This window comes from Electrona antarctica (assembly GCF_951216825.1).
Source record: "Electrona antarctica genome assembly, chromosome: 4".
Taxonomy (NCBI): domain Eukaryota; kingdom Metazoa; phylum Chordata; class Actinopteri; order Myctophiformes; family Myctophidae; genus Electrona; species Electrona antarctica.
This window is the reverse complement of record NC_136809.1, coordinates 3,305,217-3,332,525: the sequence shown is the minus strand read 5'-3', so window position 1 is coordinate 3,332,525 and position 27,309 is coordinate 3,305,217. Positions and strand designations below refer to the sequence as shown.

At 44.7% G+C, this 27,309-nt stretch overlaps 1 protein-coding gene across 1 annotated transcript in view; it reads left to right on the top strand.

Annotated features, from left to right (window-relative positions):
• tmc5 (transmembrane channel like 5) overlaps positions 1–18,787 on the top strand; it is a gene marked incomplete at both ends in the record, with an annotated part of 48,818 nt that extends 30,031 nt beyond the window's left edge. The window contains 10 exons of the mRNA XM_079499460.1: positions 4,437–4,603; positions 6,310–6,385; positions 6,908–7,005; positions 8,887–8,982; positions 9,481–9,556; positions 12,307–12,440; positions 14,206–14,376; positions 15,824–15,902; positions 17,576–17,668; positions 17,957–18,787. Of these exons, the coding sequence (XP_079355586.1) occupies positions 4,437–4,603; positions 6,310–6,385; positions 6,908–7,005; positions 8,887–8,982; positions 9,481–9,556; positions 12,307–12,440; positions 14,206–14,376; positions 15,824–15,902; positions 17,576–17,668; positions 17,957–18,787 (1,821 nt within the window). The remainder of the gene's footprint in view (positions 1–4,436; positions 4,604–6,309; positions 6,386–6,907; positions 7,006–8,886; positions 8,983–9,480; positions 9,557–12,306; positions 12,441–14,205; positions 14,377–15,823; positions 15,903–17,575; positions 17,669–17,956) is intronic.
• Positions 18,788–27,309: the final 8,522 nt, after the last annotated feature.

Sequence of the window (27,309 nt, the reverse complement as noted above, 5' to 3'; positions counted from 1 at the left end):
TGACCTACTCCTACAAGCCACTCCTGGCAGTAATATAATGGCAGGTCATTTACCGTCAGCAGCACAAGGTGCAGTGAGTTGTTTTCATGATCTCAGTGTGACCTCCATCTCTCTCTTATCTTTATAGCAGTCTACAGACTGCTATAAAGATAAGTAACTTTAGCAATTAATTGCTCATCACATCTGTATCGGCCGATATTGCCCTTAAAATGCAATATCTGTATCGAATCGAAATCAAAATAATATTGGTTTTAGCAGATATTTTAGAACGAAAATACATCGCATGGATGCAACTGGGACGTATCCTCAGTGATGTATCCCAAGGTCATCGGGGTTTCGGGTCTCGCGAACATCATACCCCTCACTCAGGTGACCCAGCCGGGGTGATCAAGTCCCGATTTACGTCAATAATTATGTTGGAAAAATAAATAAAAAAAGCCTGATAAAACCTTTTGTGACGATGAAGGCTGCACATTGTCAGTGTTTTCTGGGGAAGCTTTCAAAAGAGTCAACGAGTTGGAACATTTTTAAATAAAAGTACTACATTCAGCTGTTTATGTTGTGATATGAGCCAACATTTCAATAACGGTGTTTCATCCCTAGTTTTGGAATAAAGAGACATTGCTTTATTTATAATTCAGTGTTCATGAGCCCCTTTTCAGAATGGACAAAACTATTATAATGTTTTAATACAGAATGAGATCATAATTATCGACATCCGTTTTATCGGTTATCGGCCATAACAGCAATTCATAATATCTTATTTCCAATTTCCAGTACTTTTACTTCTACTCCACTACGTCTCAGAGCGAAAATTTGTACTTTTACTTCATTACAATTATTTGAAAACTTTAGTTACTAGTTACTTTGGAGATTTTACCTTTGATTAGAAAACATACATTAAAGGACCACTTCACCACTTTTCAACCTATCTTCATATACTAGTCCTCACTAATAATCATGATAAAATGGCTACCATTTTTCTCTACTCCTTCTGTGTCTCATAGGAGGACTGTGGGCAGTTCAGAAACCCGTCCACCAGTGACATCATCGATGGGGAATCCAAGCTATTAGAAACTGCAGGCTTTCTAGTCCTGAAAAGTTGCAATGCGAAAATGGAAGCCATCGTTCTCACGATAATGAAAATCTAAATATTTTTGTAGAAAAATATTGTTAAAAAAAAGATCTGCCTAACGATGATGTCACTGGTGGACGGGTTTCTGAACTGCCCACAGCCCTCCTATGAGACACAGACTAGAGTAGAAAAAAATGGTGCCATTTTATCATGATTATTATATATTATATGAAGATGGGTTGAAAAGTGGTGAAGTGGTCCTTTAATTAAACACTTCAACCCTATACATTTCGGCCATTTGAAAAAAAGCCGATCTACAAGCTCACAATGCATCACAACGCGACGCATTGTGAGCTTGTAGATCTTTCAATAGATTTTGTAGACATTTCGAACTTGTGAAATGCCGATACTTTTGTACTTTTACTCAAGTACATTTTCAATTTGGTACTTTTACTTGTAACGAAGTAGTTCTAAATTGCAGTATTGGTACTTTTACTTAAGTAAAACAATTGAGTACTTTTTCCACCACTGCAAACATGGTCTCTATGGTGCTTCAAGAGGCAGAGACTGTGTATGACCTCCATGTCTCTCTTCATACAGCAGACTACCAGAGACTGTGTATGACCTCCATGTCTCTCTTCATACAGCAGACTACCAGAGACTGTGTATGACCTCCATGTCTCTCTTCATACAGCAGACTACCAGAGACTGTGTATGACCTCCATGTCTCTCTTCATACAGCAGACTACCAGAGACTGTGTATGACCTCCATGTCTCTCTTCATACAGCAGACTACCAGAGACTGTGTATGACCTCCATGTCTCTCTTCATACAGCAGACTACCAGAGACTGTGTATGACCTCCATGTCTCTCTTCATACAGCAGACTACCAGAGACTGTGTATGACCTCCATGTCTCTCTTCATACAGCAGACTACCAGAGACTGTGTATGACCTCCATGTCTCTCTTCATACAGCAGACTACCAGAGACTGTGTATGACCTCCATGTCTCTCTTCATACAGCAGACTACCAGAGACTGTGTATGACCTCCATATCTCTCTTCATACAGCAGACTACCAGAGACTGTGTATGACCTCCATATCTCTCTTCATACAGCAGACTACCAGAGACTGTGTATGACCTCCATGTCTCTCTTCATACAGCAGACTACCAGAGACTGTGTATGACCTCCATGTCTCTCTTCATACAGCAGACTACCAGAGACTGTGTATGACCTCCATGTCTCTCTTCATACAGCAGACTACCAGAGACTGTGTATGACCTCCATGTCTCTCTTCATACAGCAGACTACCAGAGACTGTGTATGACCTCCATGTCTCTCTTCATACAGCAGACTACCAGAGACTGTGTATGACCTCCATGTCTCTCTTCATACAGCAGACTACCAGAGACTGTGTATGACCTCCATGTCTCTCTTCATACAGCAGACTACCAGAGACTGTGTATGACCTCCATGTCTCTCTTCATACAGCAGACTACCAGAGACTGTGTATGACCTCCATGTCTCTCTTCATACAGCAGACTACCAGAGACTGTGTATGACCTCCATGTCTCTCTTCATACAGCAGACTACCAGAGACTGTGTATGACCTCCATGTCTCTCTTCATACAGCAGACTACCAGAGACTGTGTATGACCTCCATGTCTCTCTTCATACAGCAGACTACCAGAGACTGTGTATGACCTCCATGTCTCTCTTCATACAGCAGACTACCAGAGACTGTGTATGACCTCCATGTCTCTCTTCATACAGCAGACTACCAGAGACTGTGTATGACCTCCATGTCTCTCTTCATACAGCAGACTACCAGAGACTGTGTATGACCTCCATGTCTCTCTTCATACAGCAGACTACCAGAGACTGTGTATGACCTCCATGTCTCTCTTCATACAGCAGACTACCAGAGACTGTGTATGACCTCCATGTCTCTCTTCATACAGCAGACTACCAGAGACTGTGTATGACCTCCATGTCTCTCTTCATACAGCAGACTACCAGAGACTGTGTATGACCTCCATGTCTCTCTTCATACAGCAGACTACCAGAGACTGTGTATGACCTCCATATCTCTCTTCATACAGCAGACTACCAGAGACTGTGTATGACCTCCATATCTCTCTTCATACAGCAGACTACCAGAGACTGTGTATGACCTCCATGTCTCTCTTCATACAGCAGACTACCAGAGACTGTGTATGACCTCCATGTCTCTCTTCATACAGCAGACTACCAGAGACTGTGTATGACCTCCATGTCTCTCTTCATACAGCAGACTACCAGAGACTGTGTATGACCTCCATGTCTCTCTTCATACAGCAGACTACCAGAGACTGTGTATGACCTCCATGTCTCTCTTCATACAGCAGACTACCAGAGACTGTGTATGACCTCCATGTCTCTCTTCATACAGCAGACTACCAGAGACTGTGTATGACCTCCATGTCTCTCTTCATACAGCAGACTACCAGAGACTGTGTATGACCTCCATGTCTCTCTTCATACAGCAGACTACCAGAGACTGTGTATGACCTCCATGTCTCTCTTCATACAGCAGACTACCAGAGACTGTGTATGACCTCCATGTCTCTCTTCATACAGCAGACTACCAGAGACTGTGTATGACCTCCATGTCTCTCTTCATACAGCAGACTACCAGAGACTGTGTATGACCTCCATGTCTCTCTTCATACAGCAGACTACCAGAGACTGTGTATGACCTCCATGTCTCTCTTCATACAGCAGACTACCAGAGACTGTGTATGACCTCCATGTCTCTCTTCATACAGCAGACTACCAGAGACTGTGTATGACCTCCATGTCTCTCTTCATACAGCAGACTACCAGAGACTGTGTATGACCTCCATGTCTCTCTTCATACAGCAGACTACCAGAGACTGTGTATGACCTCCATGTCTCTCTTCATACAGCAGACTACCAGAGACTGTGTATGACCTCCATGTCTCTCTTCATACAGCAGACTACCAGAGACTGTGTATGACCTCCATGTCTCTCTTCATACAGCAGACTACCAGAGACTGTGTATGACCTCCATGTCTCTCTTCATACAGCAGACTACCAGAGACTGTGTATGACCTCCATGTGTCTCTTATGTTTATACAGAAGACTACAGATGTGACCAACTGGACTCTGCTTCAAGAGGCAGAGACTGTGTATGACCTCCATGTCTCTCTTCATACAGCAGACTACCAGAGACTGTGTATGACCTCCATGTGTCTCTTATGTTTATACAGAAGACTACAGACGTGACCAACTTGGTCTCTGCATGCTTCAAGAGGCAGAGACTGTGTATGACCTCCATGTCTCTTATCGTTATACAGAAGACTACCGACGTGACCAACTGGACTCTGCTTCAAGAGGCAGAGACTCTCCTGGTTCCCTTCGTGGTGTCTCTCATCAACCTGGTCGTCCCTCTCTTCTACTCCCTCCTCAACAAGGTGGAGCACTACTCCAACCAACGCACGCAGATCTACGCCCTCATCGTCAGGTCAGTCTCTACTCCAACCAACGCACGCAGATCTACGCCCTCATCGTCAGGTCAGTCACTACTCCACCCAACGCACGCAGATCTACGCCCTCATCGTCAGGTCAGTCAATACTCCAACCAACGCACGCAGATCTACACCCTCATCGTCAGGTCAGTCTCTACTCCACCCAACGCACGCAGATCTACGCCCTCATCGTCAGGTCAGTCAATACTCCAACCAACGCACGCAGATCTACGCCCTCATCGTCAGGTCAGTCTCTACTCCAACCAACGCACGCAGATCTACGCCCTCATCGTCAGGTCAGTCAATACTCCAACCAACGCACGCAGATCTACGCCCTCATCGTCAGGTCAGTCTCTACTCCACCCAACGCACGCAGATCTACGCCCTCATCGTCAGGTCAGTCTCTACTCCAACCAACGCACGCAGATCTACGCCCTCATCGTCAGGTCAGGACACTGTATATGCTGTTATCAGTGTGTGAGCATACATTCTTCAACAATCAGCACCTGTGAGAAACAGAAAACAATCAATTGCAATCAATTATTAGCCTCGGAAACCCAGACGTTTTTATTTCCAGGGGGAGAAAAAAAAGTCTGGGACCGAGTCCACTTCAATTCATAGAGTAGCGCAAACGTTGATCACTCTCTGCTGATCTCTGATCGTCTGCACCTTTGTTAAATTGACGCACACACGCACACACGTACACACACACACTCCTCTCTCTCTCTCTCAGTGCCCATGGCGAAAGGGCGAAAGGGCCTTTCTGTGTGGAGTTTGCATGTTCTCCCTGTGTCCCCTAGGGCCTAGGGTAGGTACCCTCACAAAAACATGCCGTAATCCTGGTCTCTAAACTACCTCCCCCTGGCCAGCCGGGGCGCCTGATGGAGGGGAAAGGAACTGGTCGGAATAACGTGTTCCTTCCACGCGCTACGTCCTGGCCGGGGAAACTCTCCCCTGTCAGGTGTAAAGAAGCAGCTTGGACTCCTCATGCAATAGCATGAGGTGAGTCCGCTGCCCCCTCAGGTTGGCAGAGGAAGTGTAGAGCCCAGGATTACATTAGATAATTGACACTGGGTGAAAAAATGGGTTACAAAATTGTGGGATAAAACATTAAAAAAAAGAGTTGTACCGATACCCTACCTAGGTACTCGTACTCGGTATCGGAAAAGGTCCCGATACTCTGACCCCACACCAAAACATTAAATTCATTGCTGTATACGCACACATGCCCTGGTCAATGTCGGCAAATGAGTTTCTTTAGAAAGTACTGTGTAGCCTATTGATAAATATATGACAACACAAAATGCATCAAATTCTAAGTGAGTATGGCTATGCACAATATATTAACAGGCATACGCCCGCATACACATTACTGTAATTATTTTATCATTTAGAATTATCTATAGGCTATACATTTTTTTTTTTTTTTACTTCTTCTTTTTTTAAGTAAACTGTAATTGACCATTACAGTATCATTACAAGTGCAACAATTAAGTGTAACAATTAAATGAAATTGGAGAAAAGGTACTCGGTACTCTGTATCGGCGAGTACTCAAACTGAAGTACTTGAATATGAAGTACTCGGTCAGAAAAAAAAGGTATCGGAGCATCTCTAATGAATACAACACAAGAGCTTTGTCTTGTTTTGTTCCCTCAGAAATGAGAGGCATTAAAACATATCACTTTATCTCCCGTTTTCCAGAAACGTCATCCTGAAGATGTCCATTCTGGGGATTCTTTGCTATTATTGGATGCATGAAGTTCCACACAAGTTTGCGGTATGTTTTATTATTACTATTTTAAAGTTAAAACATGACACTTTCTCACCTAAACATACCGTTGTTTCTTTCATTTGGTATTATGTGTGATTGACACTCTGGCGTTCCCTGCAGTGCTGGGAGTCTGTGGTTGGTCATTATGTGTGATTGACACTCTGTGGCGTTCCCTGCAGTGCTGGGAGTCTGTGGTTGGTCATTATGTGTGATTGACACTCTGTGGCGTTCCCTGCAGTGTTGGGAGTCTGTGGTTGGTCATTATGTGTGATTGACACTCTGTGGCGTTCCCTGCAGTGCTGGGAGTCTGTGGTATTATGTGTGATTGACACTCTGTGGCGTTCCCTGCAGTGTTGGGAGTCTGTGGTTGGTCATTATGTGTGATTGACACTCTGTGGCGTTCCCTGCAGTGTTGGGAGTCTGTGGTTGGTCATTATGTGTGATTGACACTCTGTGGCGTTCCCTGCAGTGTTGGGAGTCTGTGGTTGGTCATTATGTGTGATTGACACTCTGTGGCGTTCCCTGCAGTGCTGGGAGTCTGTGGTTGGTCAGGCTCTGTACCGACTCGTCATCGTCGACTTCCTGTTTCTCATGCTGGGATCATTCTTTGGAGAGTTTCTCAGCAAGTAAGTTTTTATGATGTAAGTTTATTAGTTTAACCCATTTAGGCCCAACGTCGAATTAAAGTTTTTCAAAAATAGCAGACCTACAAGCTCGTAGCTATGAGCTTGTAGATCTGCTATTTTTCAATAGCTAAATAATGCTTAGTTAAAACACCAAAACGGGTTCCCGTCCAGAATGGGTTAATGAGATGTCCTTTATCGTGATTCTACGCAAACAAAGCGTGACAAAGTTTGTATCACAATTTGTTTTACGATAATGTCTTATATAGCAGTGGTATATGTTCTATTATTTATTCTGCATTTGAGCCACGGACCACCATTTTGATGACATTTAGCCTCGCAGACCCAAAACAGGCCCCTCTCATCCTGATTGGATGAAGGCTTTGCCACCCGCCACCAAAACTGAAACTAGGGTTTTTTGACCCCAGGGGCTCACTGGGGACATGGAGGAACTCCTTATATGGTCAACACACTCTATAGTAGGGAGGATTATCCAGAAAAAAATAAGTGATATTTTAATTAAGTCAAATCACTGAATATACCTTTAAACATATATAATGGTCCAGCTGGGGACCACCTAGCCCTGGTCCATTAGCTGGGGACCACCTAGCCCTGGTCCATTAGCTGGGGACCACCTAGCCCTGGTCCATTAGCTGGGGACCACCTAGCCCTGGTCCAGGGCGTCAGCGAGTCTCTCACTGTACCCATCCACTGCTCTGTAGCAATGTTCCCACTGCCGTGCGAGGCTTTGGAATTCCCCGAAAATAAACAAAACGACGTAACTACTCACCGAAACAAAGCCTGCTAGACCTTAAGGTGAAAGTCTATTCTCGAAGCTGGGAAGCGTCTCAGGTCCCCAGCTTCTCTCTAAAATGCACTTTGTGCCATTTTAATAAAGCCGTGTACCGGACAGAGTAACTTCTTCTACTATGGCATTTCCGGGTTGTGACTGCGCCGATCCACTTGGGTGCATTTTATTTCATGACAAAAATAGTGCATTTTAGAGAGAAGCTGGGGAACTGAGACGCTTCCCAGCTTAGAGAGTAGCTGGGGACCTGAGACGCTTCCCAGCTTAGAGAGAAGCTGGGGACCTGAGACGCTTCCCAGCTTAGAGAGAAGCTGGGGACCTGAGACGCTTCCCAGCTTTTAGAGAGAAGCTGGGGACCTGAGACGCCTCCCATCTTAGAGAGAAGCTGGGGACCTGAGACGCTTCCCAGCTTAGAGAGAAGCTGGGGACCTGAGACGCTTCCCAGCTTAGAGAGAAGCTGGGGACCTGAGACGCCTCCCAGCTTTGAGAATAGACTGTTACATTAAAGGAGCATTCAGTGATTTGGGTGATTTGGAAAAAAACCCCGGTCCACCCGGTAACAAGATGTGCACATGCACACGCTCTACAGTGGGGGAAGTACAACAGACCAACAGCACGTGCACCAAGGCCCGCCCCACTCGATGATGATTGGATGAAGGCTTTGCCACCCAAAGCCCAAACCGAAACTAGGGGTTTTTGACCCCAGGGGTTAACTGGGGACAGGGAGGAACTCCTTATATGGTCAGCACACTTTATAGTAGGGAGGATTATCCAAAAAATAAGAAAAAATAAGTGATATTTGAATTAAGTGAAATCACTGAATATACCTTTAAGGTCTAGCAGGCTTTGTTTCGGTGAGTAGTTACGTCGTTTTGTTTATTTTCGGGGAATATAAACAAAAACTCGCTGACGCCCTGGACCAGGGCTAGGGGCCACCTGGAACCCTCTCAAGGACCACTGGTTGAAAAATGAAAACTACTGTTATATAGTCTTAGAAGAAAATGTGTGCCACTCAGTCATACCTGCAAATACCTGAGTTCCTGTGAACTTGGATCAATGCCTTTTTCCCTGTGCAGTGTGATCGGAACCAGATGCCTACCAAGTCTTGGTGTTCCAGAGTTTGACGTAGCGAGGAACGTCCTCGACCTCATCTACGCACAGACTCTGGCCTGGTAAGAAAACAACAACATAATGTCTAGTTGAACAACAGTAGCTCGTACCCAGAGCTGTCAGTAATAGGACATCATTTTACTCATGGCTAGTATATGATGGAACTTATTTCCAGTGGTGTAAAGTAACTAAGTACTTTTACTTAAGTACTGTACTTAAGTACAATTTTGATGTATTTGTACTTTATTTGAGTATTTCCAAACATACATTAACCACTTCAACCCTATATACATTTCGTCCATTTGAAAATAGCAGATGTACAAGCTCGGTTATTTTCAAAATAGTTTGAACACATTTGAACTTGTGAAATGGGACAGTACTTTTACTTTTAGTACTTTAAGTACATTTTGAAGCCCATATTTTTCTACTTTTACATTTAGTAATTTTTTAATACAGGACTTTTATTTGTAAAGGAGTACATCTACATTGCAGTATTTACACTTTTACTTAAGTAAAACAATTGAGTACTTTTTCCACCACTGCTTATTTCCCCTGTACAGGATTGGAATCTACTTCGCTCCTCTGTTGCCTGTGATGCAGATTCTCAAATTCTTCATCCTTTTTTACCTGAAGAAGGTAACTAGAAGATCACAAGGGGTGTTAATTTAACTCAGTGTGACTGCAGAGTCTGTGTTTAACCATTTAAGGCGAGACTATAGGTGAAATCATGATTTTTCTTCTTTTTTTTTTCTCTTTTTTTTTTTCTTCCCAAACATGTTTTCTTTCAAACTAAAGCAAAATAAACATTCAAAACACAGATTTAGATGTTTATTTTAGTAGTTTATTTTAGCCAATGACAGCTCGTTTTGCTGGGTGAAAATCCACCCTCTCAATTTTCATGATTGGTTGTTGGTACAAAGGAAGTGACCATATTTGGATCAAACCACAGTCAGCTCGAGGTCCAGACCTTTCCAATGATATATGGCATTATATGTTGTTGCCAAGGTTTGGATGAGATATTTTGTCTCAATTCAAATAAAACGTTTTGGAATTTTACAATACAATACAAGGCCGTTTACTCAAAATGTGTTTTCCTCATACCTGGGACAAAGCATCTCCACTTCAGTTGCACTCACGTACACCAAACTTTCCAGTCTTATTCCTAACTATATTCTGCAGATATTTACAGATGGGTTTGTTGATATATCATTCACAGCCTGATTTACATCACATTTTATACCATAACATGCCGAAAATTGGGTTTTTTATGCCTGTTGACACTATTTTCTGATTTGTGGAGTGATAATTAGAGATATCTAAAATCCCTTCTGTAATTTTCTTTGTCTCTAATATGTCAACAAAATGAAACAATCATTTTGAACCTGGCTTTATCCGATCTTCAGATTTATCGTCCCGAAATGTATGCAAATTAGCGCATATAATGCCTAATTTGCATATTTAAACATATCATTTCAGAAAACTTGTAATACAAAAAGTCTTAGTTTTAATATAAGTAATCAACTGGAGAAGTTTCATTGTGATAGCTATTAGTTAACTTTTTTTCCCCTATTCGCCTACCTTGTCTCGCCTTAAACCAGTACAGTGGGTTTTAAACCACCTGGTCCTGGAGGGGGTTCCAGCTGGTCCGCACGCAGCTAAATGATGGAGAGTTGCTAACCAAATGGACCCTTACAGATCTTTAACTCTTGAGAGCGTAGAGTTCATTTTACGCTCTCAAGATTGTTAAACATCTGCATTACGTAATTTACAAGAAGTCTACACAATTAGATAATGTAGAATGTTATTTTGATCAACGTTTGCCTGTTGAAAATGGTGGTTCCGTGGCTCAAATAAATAATGGACCTAGATATGAAAAGCACTGGTTGAAAACTGGTCTATCTAATGAATGTTGGCCTATTTGTGTTCTATATGTGCTATAAAGACATGCTCTGAATAGGTAGGCTATAGGGTAGTCTACATCAGTGTTGTTGGCAGGACATATCAATTTGACTTTTAGTCATAGTCTTCATTTAGTTTTAGTCACATTTTAGTCACCTGGAATGTTTTAGTGTTTAGTCTAGTTTTTTTTTAGTTTTTTTATTCTTTATTTACCCAGGGAAGTAGCTGAGCACAGGTGCTCATTTTCAGCAACGCCCTGCACACACTAAGCAGCGCCAGGGGGAGCAGTTGGGGGTTCAGTGCCTTGCTCAAGGGCACTTCAGCGGTGTTGGGTTAACTAAGTATCGTAAGATTTTAGTCGACTAAATCTACAGTTGATTTAGTCGACTAAGATGTATTTTGACGGGCTTTGATGCCGTCGAAATGACTGATTTTACACTTGCTGAAAATAGCAGATCTACAAGCTCACAGCGCTTGTAGATCTGCTATTTTCAGCATGCAACCAAGTGTAAAATGACTTATTCTGGATCTCTTGTCCACTAGTCCCTTCCTATACATTTTAGTCTAGTTTTTATTTGTTGATGAAATTGTCAGTATATTTAGTCTTAGTTTTAGTCATCATAGCTTAGTTTTCATTTAGTTTCCATGTAGTTTTCATCAGTGAAAAAAGGTAGTCGACGAACATTTTTTGTCATAGTTTCAGTCAACGAAAACAGTCAGGGAGTTAATTTGGCTGTAAGCTGAACCTCCATGAATAAAGACATAAAGCCATAGTCATAAATGAAGACATAAAGCTAAAGTCAACTACAATGCCATGGATGGATACCAGGGCCTCTACACAGCCTCCTAGGCTCATATTACTCTGTTGCAGACCTGGGTCAATTATTCATTAAAAATCCTTTCGTTATATTGAAGGCTTGTATACATTTGGTTAGAGGAAAAGGCTTAAGGCTTAAGGTTTAAGACTTTTTCAGGCAACCCTATTTGTCACATGATGAGATCAAAAGACGTCCGAGGAAAGTAATCGATTTCATTAGAAAATAGTAATTTGACCCAGGAGTAAATTGGCCTACTGAATATTTCATGAAGATTCAATGGCCTCAGAGGCCGTTATTCAAACTGCTGTTTCCCAAAACAAAATTAAATTAATGTTGTGTTTAACTAAAGTGGGGGTTTTGTGAACTTTAAAATGACATAATATATAAGCTACAGCAAGAATAACCAATGGAGACCGCTACAGTGTATCAGAGAGGGAACGGGTCATGTGAATGTTGTTTTGTTTTGTTTTGTTTGGCTTGTCTCTTTTGTATGTATGGGTGGAGTCTGGGATGGGGAGAGTTTGCTGTGTTTGTATTTTGGGATGTCTAATAATTAGGGCGTTTGGCTAAATAACACAATTCACGAATGCCTGTATGTGTGTGTGTGTGTGTGTTTGCTGTGTGTGTGCGTGTGTGCGTGTGTGCGTGCGTGCGTGCGTTCACCACCAGGTCAGCCTGATCCAGAACTGCCAACCGCCACGGCGATCGAACCGGGCAGCTCAGATGCAGACCATCTTCATCGGCCTCCTCTTCCTCCCCTCCTTTGTGGGAGCTCTGTCTGTGGTGGCCTACACTGTCTGGAGGTATGGAGGACGTCCACATTACTGCTGGTTCCTATAGCCTATAGGAACCACATTACTGCTGGTTCCTATAGCCTATAGGAACCACATTACTGCTGGTTCCTATAGCCTATACACTGTCTGGAGGTATGGAGGACGTCCACATTACTGCTGGTTCCTATAGCCTACACTGTCTGGAGGTATGGAGGACGTCCACATTACTGCTGGTTCCTATAGCCTACACTGTCTGGAGGTATGGAGGACGTCCACATTACTGCTGGTTCCTATAGCCTATAGGAACCACATTACTGCTGGTTCCTATAGCCTATAGGAACCACATTACTGCTGGTTCCTATAGCCTACACTGTCTGGAGGTATGGAGGACGTCCACATTACTGCTGGTTCCTATAGCCTTGCAGAGATTACACTGTCTGGAGGTATGGAGGACGTCCACATTACTGCTGGTTCCTATAGCCTATAGGAACCACATTACTGCTGGTTCCTATAGCCTACACTGTCTGGAGGTATGGAGGACGTCCACATTACTGCTGGTTCCTATAGCCTTGCAGAGATTACACTGTCTGGAGGTATGGAGGACGTCCACATTACTGCTGGTTCCTATAGCCTATAGGAACCACATTACTGCTGGTTCCTATAGCCTATAGGAACCACATTACTGCTGGTTCCTATAGCCTATAGGAACCACATTACTGCTGGTTCCTATAGCCTATAGGAACCACATTACTGCTGGTTCCTATAGCCTATAGGAACCACATTACTGCTGGTTCCTATAGCCTATAGGAACCACATTACTGCTGGTTCCTATAGCCTATAGGAACCACATTACTGCTGGTTCCTATAGCCTTGCAGAGATGAAAATAGGGTACATGTTGCATCCCAAAACACAGTTTATAGTTAAGGGACGCAATAAAACGACCTCTGCATCCATGGGATGCACTACTGTACTACTGTACTGTTTTTTATTCTAGTTTATTTTGCTATAGCTTTAGTTATAATAATAATTTCTTCTTCTGTTTTCTACATGAATATAACCACATTATAACCAAAAATGAAATGGGAGTTAAATGCGGCAATTTGTAAAAATGGCAAAATATGACTCCTAACGTTGTTGAAGTGGGACTCATAAAATGTCCCTGGGACTCTAAATCTAAAAGACCATCCCTGCATCATGGGACTCATTACATTGAACACATCACTGCCTTGGTATACGCAGGCTTTTATTTTCGTTTCGCATTCGGCTCAAAAGTGAAAGCCTGGGGAAACGTATTGGAAAATCTGGCATAGGAATCAGTGCTGTTTTCGTCGACTAAAACTAAAACGAAAAATGTTCGTCGACTACCCTTTTTCACTGATGTAAACTACATGGAAACTACATGAAAACTAAGCTATGATGACTGAGACTAAATATATTGACAATTTCGTCAACAAATAAAAACTAAACTAAAATGTTAGGAAGGGACTAGTGGACAAGAGATCCAGTATAAGTCATTTTACACTTGGTTTCATGCTGAAAATAGCAGATCGGTATTTTCAGCAAGTGTAAAATCAGTCATTACGACGGCATCAAGGCCCGCCAAAACACATTTTAGTCGACTAAATCACCTGTAGATTTAGTCGACTAAAGTCTTATGATATTCAGTCGACTAAAACTAAACACTAAAACAGTCACAGGTGACTATAAAATGTGACTAAAAAATGAAATTAAAACTATTCAAGAGACTATGACTGAATGTGCTGCCCAAAAACAACACTGCTCCTCCTCCTCTAGCCTGACTCCATCGGAGCAGTGCGGTCCGTTCCGGGGCCTCAACAGCACCATCGGGGCCGTCAACGTGTGGATGTTGGAGCTGGAGGGACCCAGCTCCCATTGGCCCATCTGGATCTATTACAACGTGGTCCGCAGCGAGATCTTCTACTTCCTGCTCACGCTCATCGTCATGTGAGTATAGCTGTTAACACCCTGAGCGCTCAGGACGGAGTTCTCCGCCCTGTCAATTAGTAACGCCCAGCGCTCAGGACGGAGTTCTCTGCCCTATCAATTAGTAACGCCCAGCGCTCAGGACGGAGTTCTCCGCCCTATCAATTAGTAACGCCCAGCGCTCAGGACGGAGTTCTCTGCCCTATCAATTAGTAACGCCCAGCGCTCAGGACGGAGTTCTCCGCCCTATCAATTAGTAACGCCCAGCGCTCAGGACGGAGTTCTCTGCCCTATCAATTAGTAACGCCCAGCGCTCAGGACGGAGTTCTCCGCCCTGTCAATTAGTAACGCCCAGCGCTCAGGACGGAGTTCTCTGCCCTATCAATTAGTAACGCCCAGCGCTCAGGACGGAGTTCTCCGCCCTATCAATTAGTAACGCCCAGCGCTCAGGACGGAGTTCTCTGCCCCATCAATTAGTAACGCCCAGCGCTCAGGACGGAGTTCTCCGCCCTATCAATTAGTAACGCCCAGCGCTCAGGACGGAGTTCTCTGCCCTATCAATTAGTAACGCCCAGCGCTCAGGACGGAGTTCTCCGCCCTATCAATTAGTAACGCCCAGCGCTCAGGACGGAGTTCTCCGCCCTATCAATTAGTAACGCCCAGCGCTCAGGACGGAGTTCTCCGCCCTATCAATTAGTAACGCCCAGCGCTCAGGACGGAGTTCTCTGCCCTATCAATTAGTAACGCCCAGCGCTCAGGACGGAGTTCTCTGCCCTGTCAATTAGTAACGCCCAGCGCTCAGGACGGAGTTCTCTGCCCTGTCAATTAGTAACGCCCAGCGCTCAGGACGGAGTTCTCCGCCCTATCAATTAGTAACGCCCAGCGCTCAGGACGGAGTTCTCTGCCCTATCAATTAGTAACGCCCAGCGCTCAGGACGGAGTTCTCTGCCCTATCAATTAGTAACGCCCAGCGCTCAGGACGGAGTTCTCTGCCCTATCAATTAGTAGCGCTCAGGACGCTACTAATTGTGAAAAAGACGGAGATTATTGATATCAAAACTGTGTGGTTGTGCGTGCGTGTCAGCTGTATATCTGCCATAGTGTGTAGTTGTGTGTGTGTGTGTGTGTGTGTGTGTGTGTGTGTGTGTGTGTGTGTGTGTGTATGTACGTGTGGTTGTGTGTGTGTGCGCGTGTGTGTACATGTGGCTGTGTGCCATTGTCCTGGTCTAACATGGACGTTCTTTCTCCCATCTCTCTCTCTCTCTGAGTCATCATGTATATCTACTGTCTCTCTATCTTCTCTCTCTCTCCTCTCTCTCTCTCTCTCTCTCTCTCTCTCTCTCTCTATATATATATATTCTCTCTCTCTCAGAGTCATCATGTATATCTAGTGTCTCTCTATCTCCTCTCTCTCTCTCAGAGTCATCATGTATATCTAGTGTCTCTCTATCTTCTCTCTCTCTCTTAGAGTGATCATGTATATCTTCTGGCAGCTCACCCAGGGAAGGAAGCTTCTCATCGCTCTGCTCAAACAGCAGATAGTTAATGTGAGTATATAGACAGTACATGGAGTTCCTGTGAGTACATGTACTTAATGTGAATACATATAGTTCAGGGCTGGACTGGGACAATTTGTCCCAGACCGGCCCACCGCAACCAGCGTGCAGATAGCAGAAACTCTACCGCCCGCTCCGTCGAGGCACACACAAACACACAAGCCCTAATACCACCACTTTTACAGAACAACATAAATGATACAAACCAACAGACAACTAGGCTACACAACCCTTTGTTGCTCTCACAAGAATGATGCTGGCAAAAGGATTCAAGATAGAAGAGGGTTTATTTGTCACTCACTGATATACAGGTACAGTGACATTATCATGATGGCAGAATGGCAGCAGGCCCGGACTGGTCCGCGGGTCCACCGGGACCTTTCCCGGTGGCCTGCCGCCTATTGGCGTGCCTGCCTGTTTTTAGCATTATCATAACTTGAGCGGCCCCTCAAGTTATGATATACCGGCCCGGGAATATGCCCGGTACGTCCTGTGGCCAGTCCACCCCTGAGTTCATGTGAGTACATGTAGATAGTTAGCATCATCATTGTTCGACCACGGTCGAGATTGTGGATTTCACAATATTACGCCGGTGCTTCATTGCCATCCCCAGTTCCTGCTTACTGATGCCCGTGTCCCTAGCGGTGACATAAGGGAACGACAGTTTTCTACATCTGGTCTGCTCTGAGGCAGGACTCCAGAGAAAAAGGGAAGATATAACCTCATTGTCAGCTCTGTAGCAGTGGCCGGCAAACTGTGTTCTTCTGGATCGGACCAGTGAAGAAACACGGGGAAGGTTGCCGTATATTAGATTAGTCGATGGTGGCTCTTCCAAGACAGTTAGAGTACATGTAGTTCAAATCATGAGTACAGATATGTACTAATACTTCATTCTGTACCATTAACCTTCGTTTCCCCCTGTCTGTGCGGTTAATTATTAACTCATTATCAGCTAAATTGCGGACTCTCTACCTCATCACCGACTGCACTAATAGACTTTAACACTGCTGCTGGCAGTCACCACTCACACACAGTTGAGAGGATCGAGCACCATGTGCTCAACTGCGATCTCCACTCACGCGGTGGGATATGCCGATCTCTCGCGATAAGTAATGTAAAGGGATGTGCCGATGACAACATTTTGGCCGATATCGATATCCGATATAATTAATTGCTGTTATGTAATGTATACCTGGCATGATGATACCTCGATGAAGGTACATTTTCGACATATCTTGCAGCCTAAAGAACACACACTTATCTTGTTTATATTTCTTTCATGAATGTCTTCCTCTGTGGTTTCTTCCTGTCACCAGGAGGGGAAGGACAAGTCGTTCATGAATGTCTTCCTCTGTGGTTTCTTTCTGTCACCAGGAGGGGAAGGACAAGTCGTTCATGAATGTCTTCCTCTGTGGTTTCTTCCTGTCACCAGGAGGGGAAGGACAAGTCGTTCATGAATGTCTTCCTCTGTGGTTTCTTCCTGTCACCAGGAGGGGAAGGACAAGTCGTTCATGAATGTCTTCCTCTGTGGTTTCTTCCTGTCACCAGGAGGGGAAGGACAAGTCGTTCATTAATGTCTTCCTCTGTGGTTTCTTCCTGTCACCAGGAGGGGAAGGACAAGTCGTTCATGAATGTCTTCCTCTGTGGTTTCTTCCTGTCACCAGGAGGGGAAGGACAAGTCCTTCTTGTTGGAGAGGCTGCAGGACCTCCAGAAACATCAACCCAAGAAGAAGAACAAACTGAAGAATCTCAAGAAGGTGAGTCAGATGTGCACAAGTATCAGAAAGTAACTAAGTACCTTTACTTAAGTACTGTACCTAAGTAAAATTTTGAGGGATTTGTACTTTACTTGAGTATTTCCAACTTCCAGTACTTTTACTTCTACTCCACTACATCTCAGAGCCAAGATTTGTACTTTTACTTCACTACAATTATTTGAAAACTTTTAGTTACTAGTTACTTTGGATATTAAAATGTTGACGCCCGGGGCAGGTTGGCGAGTCGTTTTGTATTCGAATCTTCATATTTTCTCTACTTCCCAACAGCACACCAAGCGGCGCTCGGGTGACGACCGCTCCTCGGTGGGTCGGTCCAACTCCAACGTCACGCTCCAGGCTCTGATCGCCGCTCAGCAACCGGACGAGGAGAGAGGGAGCAGCGTCGCTCCCGGTGGCGTTCCCTCCTACATCTCCACCACCTCCGGCGCCCTGGCCATGGCTATGCTCGCCCGTCAGGGCGCCGACAACGACGACGACGAATATGACGGAGCCGTTCACAGGACACGCCTCCCTTCAGAGCAACAACGGCCGTCCTCCTCCTCCTCCACCGCCGTCGCGCTGGCTCTGCAGGCCAGGCAACGGGTCGAGACGACGGGGCAGGAGGAGGAGGATCACTACAGGACCACGCCCGCTTTCTCAGAACGTCCCGGCGATAACACCCGCTCCGCCCACCCCGGCGGCAGCGCCTCGTCATCGGTGCTCATGGCGATGGAAGCCGCCAGACACAGAGCGGAGGGCGGTGGTTATCACAGCAGGACGACGGATTCGTCCACAGACAGTGCTGTGATGCAGGCCATGCAGGCCAGGCGGAGAGCACAACACGAGGAGGAGGAGGGTGTTTTCAGGGTGCCCTCTCCGCCACAGAACCAGGATCGTGGTGTTTTCAGGGTGCCCTCTCCGCCACAGAGCCAGGATCGTGGTGTTTTCAGGGTGCCCTCTGCTGCGCCACAGAGCCAGGATCGTGGTGTTTTCAGGGTGCCCTCTCCGCCACAGAACCCGGCTCCCATGAGCGCCTCCTCCTCGGGGGGGTCCAGTGCTCTCATACAGGCTATGCTGGCGCGACAGCAAGCTCAGAACGAATATGACGACGGATACTGAGCCGTCTGCTCTCTGGCTCTCAGTAGAGCTGCCCGGTGTCCAATAGGATACTGAGCCAGAGAGAGGACAGTAGAGGAGCTGCCCGGTGTCCAATAGGATACTGAGCCAGAGAGCAGACAGTAGAGGAGCTGCCCGGTGTCCAATAGGATACTGAGCCAGAGAGCAGACAGTAGAGGAGCTGCCCGGTGTCCAATAGGATACTGAGCCAGAGAGCAGACAGTAGAGGAGCTGCCCGGTGTCCAATAGGATACTGAGCCAGAGAGCAGACAGTAGAGGAGCTGCCCGGTGTCCAATAGGACAGGGGTTCTCAACCCGTGGGTCGCGACCCCTCGGGGGGTCGCCAAATTATTTTAGGGGGTCCCCAAATTATTTTCCAAAAAAAAAGAAAAAAAACCAAAATGGTTTAAGGTTATTGTAGCAGTCAATTTATACATTTGATGTATGTGTCCAATAAATACTGCTGCTGCACAATGAATCGACCGTGAAGAACGGTGCAGCACTAAGTTGGCTGTCCAATTCATTTTTACTTACTTTCGTTTTTTGCTACAAGAGAGAGACTTTAAGTGAGGTTTAAGTCGAGCACTTTGATGTTGTCTGTTTAAAGCCATAGCAGTTAATTGGCTCCAGGTGCTACATTTTGAATGTAGTTCAACTACAGACTATAAAGACAATACATACTTTCATGGAAATATCGTGAACTCAATTTTTGAGTGGACTAGTGTCCTAAATACATACCTAACCAACAAGGTTAAATTGTCGGTATGTGTTCTGAAATAATGCAGACAATGGACTTTGCAGACATTGTGGACAAGGCGGGCAAAAACATGATCTCCGTATCCCAGGTGGCCATGGCCTGGCAGAGATAATTACTGTATACTAATTATTTATAAATAAACATGCAGTCAAAGGAAATACGTTATGAAAACATTGTGAAATTAAACGGGACAGATTGTGTTGATTTAATATGTAGCTCTATAGACAGCATTGTTGTTTTCGTCGACTAATACTAAGACGAAGAATGTTCGTCGACTACCTTTTTTCACCGACGAAAACTAAATGGAAACTAAATGAAAACTAAGCTATGATGACTAAAACTAAATATACTGACAATTTTGTAAACAAATAAAAACTATTTAAAACTAAAATGTTAGGAAGGGACTAGTGCAGGGGTTCTCAACCCGTGGGTCGCGACCCCTCGTGGGGTCGCCAAATTATTTTAGGGGGTCCCCAAATTATTTAAAAAAAAAAGAAAAAAAAGAAAAGATTTATTTTTAAATTTTATTTTCACTTTTTTCCAAAAATAGCAGACCTACAAGCTCGTAGCGCGCCACTCGGTGGCGCACTATGAGCTTGTAGATCTGCTATTTTTCAATAGCTAAATTATAACAATGCTTAAAACACCAAAAGGGGTTCCCGCCCAAAATGGTTTAAGGTTATTGTAGCAGTCAATTTATATTGGGGGTCGGGAGGGGGCGGGACGGGGGTCCCGAGACCTTGCCAAAGCATTTCCGGGGGTCCCCGGCCAAAAACGTTGAGAACCCCTGGACTAGTGGACAAGAGATCCAGTATAAGTCATTTTACACTTGGTTGCATGCTGAAAATAGCCGATCTACAAGCTCACATGTGGGCTTGTAGATCGGCTATTTTCAGCAAGTGTAAAAAACAGTCATTATGACGGCATCAACGCCCACCACAATACATTTTAGTTGACTAAATCAACTGTAGATTTAGTCGACTAAAATATTATGATATTTAGTCGACTAAACTACACTAACACATTCCAGGTAACTAAAATGTGACTGAAACTAAATAAAATAAGACACGCGACAGGCCAACAGCACACACACCAAGGCCCGCCCCCGCTCGATCATGATTGGCGGAAGGCCCCTCTCTATCCTGATTGGATGAAGGCTGGGCCACCTAGCCAAAAAAAGAAACCTAAGGTTTTTTGACCCCCAGGGGTTAACTGGGGACAGGGAGGAACTCCTTATATGGTCAGCACACTCTATGATTGTGATGATTATCACAACAAAACAAAAAAAATAAGTGATATTTGAATTAAGTGAAATCAATGAATATACCTTTAAGTCGAGCACTTTGATGTTGTCTGTTTAAAGCCATAGCAGTTAATTGGCTCCAGGTGCTACATTTTGAATGTAGTTAATCTTCAGACTATAAAGACAATAAATACTTTCATGGAAAGAAATGAGAATTGTGTGAGAATCTCAATTCTTGCGGAGGAAAATCAAGATTCACATTTGAGTGGACTATAGTGTCCAACTGTGGGGGAAGTAACGCGTGACATCATCATCGTACCCGGAAGCTCTGCGGGAATGCCTTATACCTACAGAGTGGGGGGGGGAAAAACAACTTTCTGGCCTCGACAGCCCCATACATCCAAGCGGGAATGCCTTACCTACAGAGACTGTGTGTGTGTGTGTGTGTGTGGGGGGGGGGGGGGGGCCATACATCCAAACAGAAAAGTCATTAAGACATTAAGATTAAATAACATTAAAGGAGCATTCAGTGATTTGGGTGATTTGGAAAAAAAACAGTCTGCCATGGTAACAAGATGTGCACATGCACACGCTCTACAGTGGGGGAAGTACAACAGACCAACAGCAGGTACACCAAGGCCTGTCCCACTCTATCATGATTGGAGGAAGGCCCCTCTCATCCTGATTGGATGAAGGCTTTGCCACCCAAAGCCCAAAACGAAACTAGGGTTTTTTGACCCCAGGGGCTCACTGGGGACAGGGAGGAACTCCTTATATGGTCAGCACACTTTATAGTAGGGAGGATTATCCAAAAAATAATATATACCTTTAAACTCACCAACATTGCAGCTGTACGGAAAGCTCGAATTATCCTCTTTCTCTCTGCAAAGTGTTTGTTTCATGAAAATCCACCGTAGATATGTATTATGAGATACTTTCTGTCAAGAAATTCCATACAGGTGATTAGTGTCCGAGTTTGGAAGCGCTCGTTTTCAACAACGCAGCATCCTGCTGCCTCCTGCATTATGTGACATTTAAGGGCACCATTTTCGTCACCGCTAAACCCCTTATCCCTAAACCTCTTTGCCTTTTTTACTATTTTGCAAAACATTTTTGAATAGTTAAAATGGCCAGTCTACAAGCTCACAACGTGTCAATGTAGATTGGCTAGTTGAACTATTCAAAAAAAAAAAAAAAGTTTAGGGATAAGGGGTTTAGCTGTGACGAAAATGGAGCCCTTAGAAACAGGTGCCACTGTCCCTGCTGGTACAGTATCAATCTTATGCAATTAACACTGTCGATATACAATACTGCCCTCTACAGGCCGTATATGCATTGGCTGACCGTAAGTATATATACCTAATCAACAAGGTTTAATTGTCGGTAGTGTTCTGAAATAATGCAGACAATGGACAATGGAAAACAACATAATCTCTGTATCCCAGGTGGCCATGGTCTGGCAGAGATAATTACTGTATACTAATTATTTATAAATAAACGTGCAGTCAAAGGAAATACATTATGAAAGCATTATGGAATTAAACGGGACAGATTGTGTTGATTTAATATGTAGCTCTAGACCAGTGGTTCCCAAAGTGGGGTCCGGGGACCCCAGGGGTCCCTGAGAAAGTTCCAGGGGGTCCCCAGCTAAATGATAGTTTGGAACCAAATGGACCCTTATTGGTCTGTAACTCAGAGAGTGTACAAATAGAAGCAAATGGACCCATTTGTATACTCTCAGAGTTAAATTAACATTGATTTTACAATATAAATTGGGGGTCCCAGAGATCGAAATGCCATTAAATGGGAGTCCGTAGACTAATGCATGTCAAACTGGGGGTCCTTGAAATTAAACAGGTTGAGAATCACTGCTAGAGCTGTAAAGATCTTCTCTTATGGGGGTCCCTGGCATATCTTTTCAAATGAGGGTCCGCGTGCTAAATAGTGTCAATTTGGGGGTCCTTGACATGAAAAACTATAAGCTCTCGTAGCCTGTAGCTTTTATTGAGAAAAATCGGTTTGAGGGAAAAGGAAGTTGCCGCCCCGTTGTTCCTGCCTGTCGACTACAAAACAACACTACAACATGACGTAACGATATCATCGGCTCCCGACAGGATCATATACCCTAAATGAAATGGTGCCCAGGCTAGTGAAACACTAGTGAAATAACATGAGAAACAGATCTTTCATACCATTGAAGTGGTATAAAAGTCAATCAGATATACAGTATATACTATAATATAACTTTGCATCTTTGTGACAGTCCTAAACATTCTCCCCTTCCTTCCCACACAGTTTTGATGTTGGTTTTGACATATAATAATTTGGGAGATATCTGTGGATCAGGATCCATCCCAAGAAACCTGATCTCAATGTTGACCTTGAACATCTCTGGTATTTATTCTGTGCTGCACAGCATGAAGTGAGTACAGTACAGTACAGTACAGTACAGTACAGTACAGTACAGTACAGTACAGTACAGTACAGTACAGTACAGTACAGTACAGTAGAGTAGAGTACAGTAGAGTACAGTACAGTACAGTACAGTACAGTACAGTACAGTACAGTACAGAACAGTACAGTACAGTACAGTACAGTAGAGTACAGTACAGTACAGTACAGTACAGTACAGTACAGTACAGTACAGTACAGTACTCTCTACAATGGGGACTGACTGAGTCACAGACCTTGATTATTGTAGGCCAGTCCCGGGTTACTTAAAAATATATATAATAATAATAATAATGCATAATTCTCCATACCCATTTGGTGTACAAAAGTATACTGAATACTTATATGCCACAACTTACTTCCTAAACTATGCAAGAAATACACATATACAGAATACACTGCAAATACTTTGATAGTTCATAAATGTATTGCAGGGAAATAGTGACAATTTTCATAAGGCTATTTATCATGCAATGATCCTCAATACATATGTATACACATCATGTCCTCGCAGTATGTAACAGTGTTACACTGACAGAAAATAAAAATAAAACTAACAAACAACGATGACTTCAGTGTAAACCAGCCACCGATCCACAGATTAGACTCAGGGCTCCATTTTCGTCACCGCTAAACCCCTTATCCCTAAACTTCTTTGCCTTTTTTTTTTACTCTTTTGCAAAACATTTTTGAATAGTTAAAATGGCCAGTCTACAAGCTCACAATGTGTCAATGTAGATCTACAAGCTCACAACGTGTCAATGTAGATCTACAAGCTCACAACGTGTCAATGTAGATTGGCTAGTTTAACTATTCAAAAATGTTTTTCAAAAAAAAAAAGGCAAAGAAGTTTAGGGATAAGGGGTTTAGCGGTGACGAAAATGGAGCCCTGAGTCCACTACTGTCCCAGCTCAGTGGCCTTGTGGTTAGAGTGTCCGCCCTGAGACCAGTGACCAGTCCCTGCTTGGCACTCAGCATCCCAGCATCAAGGGTTGGATTGGGGGTAAGCGGGGACGTGCAGAGAGTGTTAGACGGGCATGGGGGCTGAAATCCCGTAAAGACGAAAATAGCAGATCTACATGCTCTCAACGCGTCGCAACGCCATTCTCCTCAATGCTGCCTTCCGGTATGCGAGTTTTTTATTCCTATGATGGGAGGGAATTTGGAGCGCTGTGATTGGTTGTCAGTGGAGTAGGAAGCGCTGGGCTGTGTTTTGGACCGCACACAAGTGTTTATGCCTACTAGTACTCTATGACTAGTACTAACCCTATCTCTAACTCTAACCTAAACATAACCGCAAGCAGGGGAGCAACGCACCCCTCACCAACCTTAATCCAAAAACTATTAACGTACCCCTCACCAACCTTAATCCAAAAACTATTAACGTACCCCTCACCAACCTTAATCCAAAAACTATTAAAAAATCTGCGGTAGTAAAAGAGTAGTAAAACGAGCGCTCCTAAACCTGAGCTATCCTAGGAATAAAAAACTAGCGTCCGGTATGGCATGGAAAGGAGAGGAGGGCATTTGCATTTCTTTCACCATGCAGTAAATGCTGCATTCATTCGTGGTCTGGAGAGGGCAGTCTCTCGGTTGTTTTACAGACGGGTAAAAGAGGGGGCTGAAGTCCCTGCGACATACTATCGTCATGTCCAGGGGGTGTACTGTACATGAAGCTGCCTCACGCTACAGAAACAGAAAATAGGCTCCTGCCCCTAAGGCTTACTTATACTAACTACCGTCCCATGCAGCCCTCGATGAACTCGGTCTGTCCAGCTCTAACAGCAAACCCACACGGAGGAGATTTCCAGTTTTCAATTAAGGCTGTGTTGGAAAATCCCCCCCGAGGCATTTGTCCCGACTGAGGCTGAGCCACGGGTCACTGATGGTCCAGAAGGGATTTCACACATCCATCCATACACGGGTCATCTCCATGCTGAACGCTTCTGCTGGGCATTTTGTGTCAAAATTATAATAATTATTGCATGCGGACATGCAAAATGACGATAACATTACCAGAAACACATGAATAGATAGACAGGTCTGTAACTCTGAGAGTGTACGAATGGAACCAAATGGACCCTGATGGGTCCAATTTTGTTTCCATCTCCACTAGCTGAAGAGTACTGGGTTGCGCCACAAAATAGCAGATCTACAAGCTCTCAACGCGTCGCACTGCGACGCGTTGAGAGCTTGTAGATCAGCTATTTTCGCCCCTCTAACACTCTCTGCACGTCCCCCGCTTACCCACACCGCTTACCCACACCCGCTTACCCCCACCCGCTTACCCCCACCCGCTTACCCACACCGCTTACCCACACCCGCTTACCCACACCCGCTTACCCACACGCGCTTACCCACACCCGCTTACCCACACCCGCTTACCCACACCCACTAACACACACCCGCTTACCCACACCCGCTTACCCACACCCGCTTACCCACACCCCGCTTACCCACACCCCGCTAACCCACACCCGCTTACCCACACCCGCTTACCCACACCCGCTTACCCACACCCGCTTACCCACACCCCGCTTACCCACACCCCGCTTACCCACACCCGCTTACCCACACCCGCTTACCCCCACCCGCTTACCCCCACCCGCTTACCCACACCCGCTTACCCCCACCCGCTTACCCACACCCGCTTACCCCCACCCGCTTACCCACACCCGCTTACCCACACCCACTAACACACACCCGCTTACCCACACCCGCTTACCCCCACCCGCTTACCCACACCCGCTTACCCACACCCGCTTACCCCCACCCGCTTACCCACACCCGCTTACCCACACCCGCTTACCCCCACCCGCTTACCCACACCCGCTAACCCACACCCGCTAACCCACACCCGCTTACCCACACCCGCCGGCGCTTACCCACTTACCCACAATGGACCTGTACGGGTCCATTTGGTTCCATTTGAACACTCTCAGAGTTAAGGGGTTCCTTGCCAATAATACATTTGAGAACCACTAGTACCAGTTGGACTCCTAATATTCCATACATAATGTCGTAGAAAATAAGTGTCGTACATATTCTGAAGAAAACCTGGAGACTGACATTCAGTAATTAGCCCTTCGCTAAAGACTGACCCACCCAGGTGACGGCAATAATACTAATGGCCGTAGTCTTAGGCCTCATTCACACATATCAAACACCAATCAAACAAATGTTTGGTCGTTTTTTTGTTGCTTTTCCAATGGGAGTCACATGGTTTGACCAAACATTTGTGTTTGATTGCTGATTGAAGGTGGTGTTCTGCCCCTCAAACAAAAATGTTTGGTCAAACCATGTGACTCCCATTGGAAAAGCATAGTGGTGGCCTAAAAAAAACAAAAAAACGTGATTGCTTGATTGCTGTTTGGTACGTGTGATTGAGGCCTTACCGTGCAACATGACAACTCCTGCCGGGTGGTTGTTAAAAGTAGATTTCTATCCTTGAATTTCTAGTTTATTTAAATGTCATGCAAATGTGTCCAGTGCATAGCCTATACTGCAGGCCCTGCAGAAATCCCGTCCTTTAACATGCATCTCTATGGGGGGAGAAGGACAGCTTGTCCTGATTCCTCGCGGCTAACGTGTCAATTGGACAAGGACGGGTTGGGGTGGGAGGGACTTAGCGAAGGGCTAATTGGGTCTTATCAGAATGAAATGAGAACATTATAATGAATGAAATGAGAACATTATAATGAATGAAATGAGAACATTATAATGGCGTGTAAAAAAAAAAGGGGGGAAAAAATGCCTCGGACAAGACCAAGTGTTTGCCTCGGACGTACAGGACACAGTGATGACCCCTAGCTCTGATCCATAGCTCTAATGCTCTGGTCCATAGCTCTAATGCTCTGGTCCATAGCTCTAATGCTCTGGTCCATAGCTCTAATGCTCTGGTCCATAGCTCTAATGCTCTGGTCCATAGCTCTAATGCTCTGGTCCATAGCTCTAATGCTCTGATCCATAGCTCTAATGCTCTGGTCCATAGCTCTAATGCTCTGGTCCATAGCTCTAATGCTCTGGTCCATGTTACTCTCGACTTCCGGGGATTTTTTTTTTCACCGGAGGAAA